This window comes from Solanum pennellii, chromosome 2 (genome assembly GCF_001406875.1).
Source record: "Solanum pennellii chromosome 2, SPENNV200".
Lineage (NCBI taxonomy): Eukaryota > Viridiplantae > Streptophyta > Magnoliopsida > Solanales > Solanaceae > Solanum > Solanum pennellii.
Window position 1 is genome coordinate 40701435 of NC_028638.1, and position 1519 is coordinate 40702953.

General features: G+C 29.4%; 1 protein-coding gene across 1 annotated transcript; it reads right to left on the reverse strand.

Annotated features, from left to right (window-relative positions):
* Window positions 1–810: 810 nt before the first annotated feature.
* LOC107010020 (mini zinc finger protein 2-like) lies at window positions 811–1116 on the reverse strand. The gene has a single exon (XM_015209298.1). The coding sequence runs from the start codon at window positions 1114–1116 to the stop codon at window positions 811–813; it is 306 nt and encodes a 101-aa protein (XP_015064784.1).
* Window positions 1117–1519: the final 403 nt, after the last annotated feature.

Here is a 1519-nt window from a genome sequence, read left to right on the forward strand (position 1 = left end):
TATATATCAAAGTCGAACTTTCTTAATGAAATTTAAGACTTTCAAAGATGGATTTATAAAGGATTTGAATCAATAAAATAGTACTCTAATGGTAATTAATTCACAGATCTTGACCATCAACCATGTAAATCATTACAAACAAATCAAACAAGACCAAAAAATAAAAAAGAAGCAGAAGCCTTCTTCAGTTTCTACAACAACATCCACTCACACTGAAACATAACCAAACTAAACTCAACCCAAAATGAGTTTAATCAGTTGATAGTCAGGTCACCTAAGATTTTGTTTGGATCATTGTTATCCATTGTTTCATAATGTATTGTATTGTACTCTAATGTGCTGTATTGTATGGCTAGACTGTATTGTTTGTTGTTGTTCAATAACATTTTAATTGTTTGGTTTGATTGTATTTTAATGTAAAGTAATTTATAAATTTACTAAAATATCCTTAATTATTCAAGGATAGGAGGTTTGACTAGATTTAAATAATTAAGGTAAAGAGTAAGATTTTTGAAATATTATGTAAAGATATAATTGGAAAAAAAGAAATTAAGTAATAATGGGAAATTAAACAATACCTTACAATAAATTTTAAGTAACAATCAAAACAAGCATTGTAGGTATAGTAACGATACAATACAATACAATGGGTAACAATGATCGAAATATAGTGTAAGTGATAACTAAAATATTAACTAGTTTTCCAAAAAACAAAAATTAGTTATCCGTTATAATTCATAAAAAAACACATGAATAATATAAAAATTAATCGTTTTAATCAAATAAATCGATTCCAAACTAAATATTGTACTAAAACAGCACACAAGAAGACGAAGAAGAAGAAGGAGAATCAGATGCAACTTCAGTTTCCACCTCTCTTCTGTGGAAATTGCGGTGACAGCCACAAGCAGCGCAGATGAATGCGCTGCTTGTACCTTCTTCACCACTTGGCATAAACTCTCTGCAACCATCTACTGCATGTCCTCCAACACGCGCCGCGTGATTCTTCTGGCACTCTTTGTATCTCACTATCCTTACTGTAAAGGCCGAGTTCGTAAAGCTTTCTGATGTCACTGACTCATCGTCTTGATTCTCAAGCAGTTGAATTTTTCTCATCTTTAATTTTTTAAAACTATGATAGATAGATAAGTTTTAGATATAAATAAAATGACTAATGGAATATGAGTGGGAGAAGATATTTTTGGGGGATTTGGAGAAACTAAATCTTGTGCTAATATAGCTATTATATATATAATAGAGGTAGTGTTCTTTTAACAAACCCTAACCCTAGCTAGAAGACATGTTTTTATACCTCAATGAAAGTAAAAAGAATTAAATTCTGAAAATATATATGAACTTTGATCGAAATTAGTGTAACAATTTTAAACTTTGGGCAGGACGTATTATCGTTCATTATTTAATAGTGTATTTTAAAGATATATAAGTGTTCAGCTGGACAAGTTACTATTTATAATGATAGAATATTTATGATGTTCATGTGATCACTTATATATCTTTA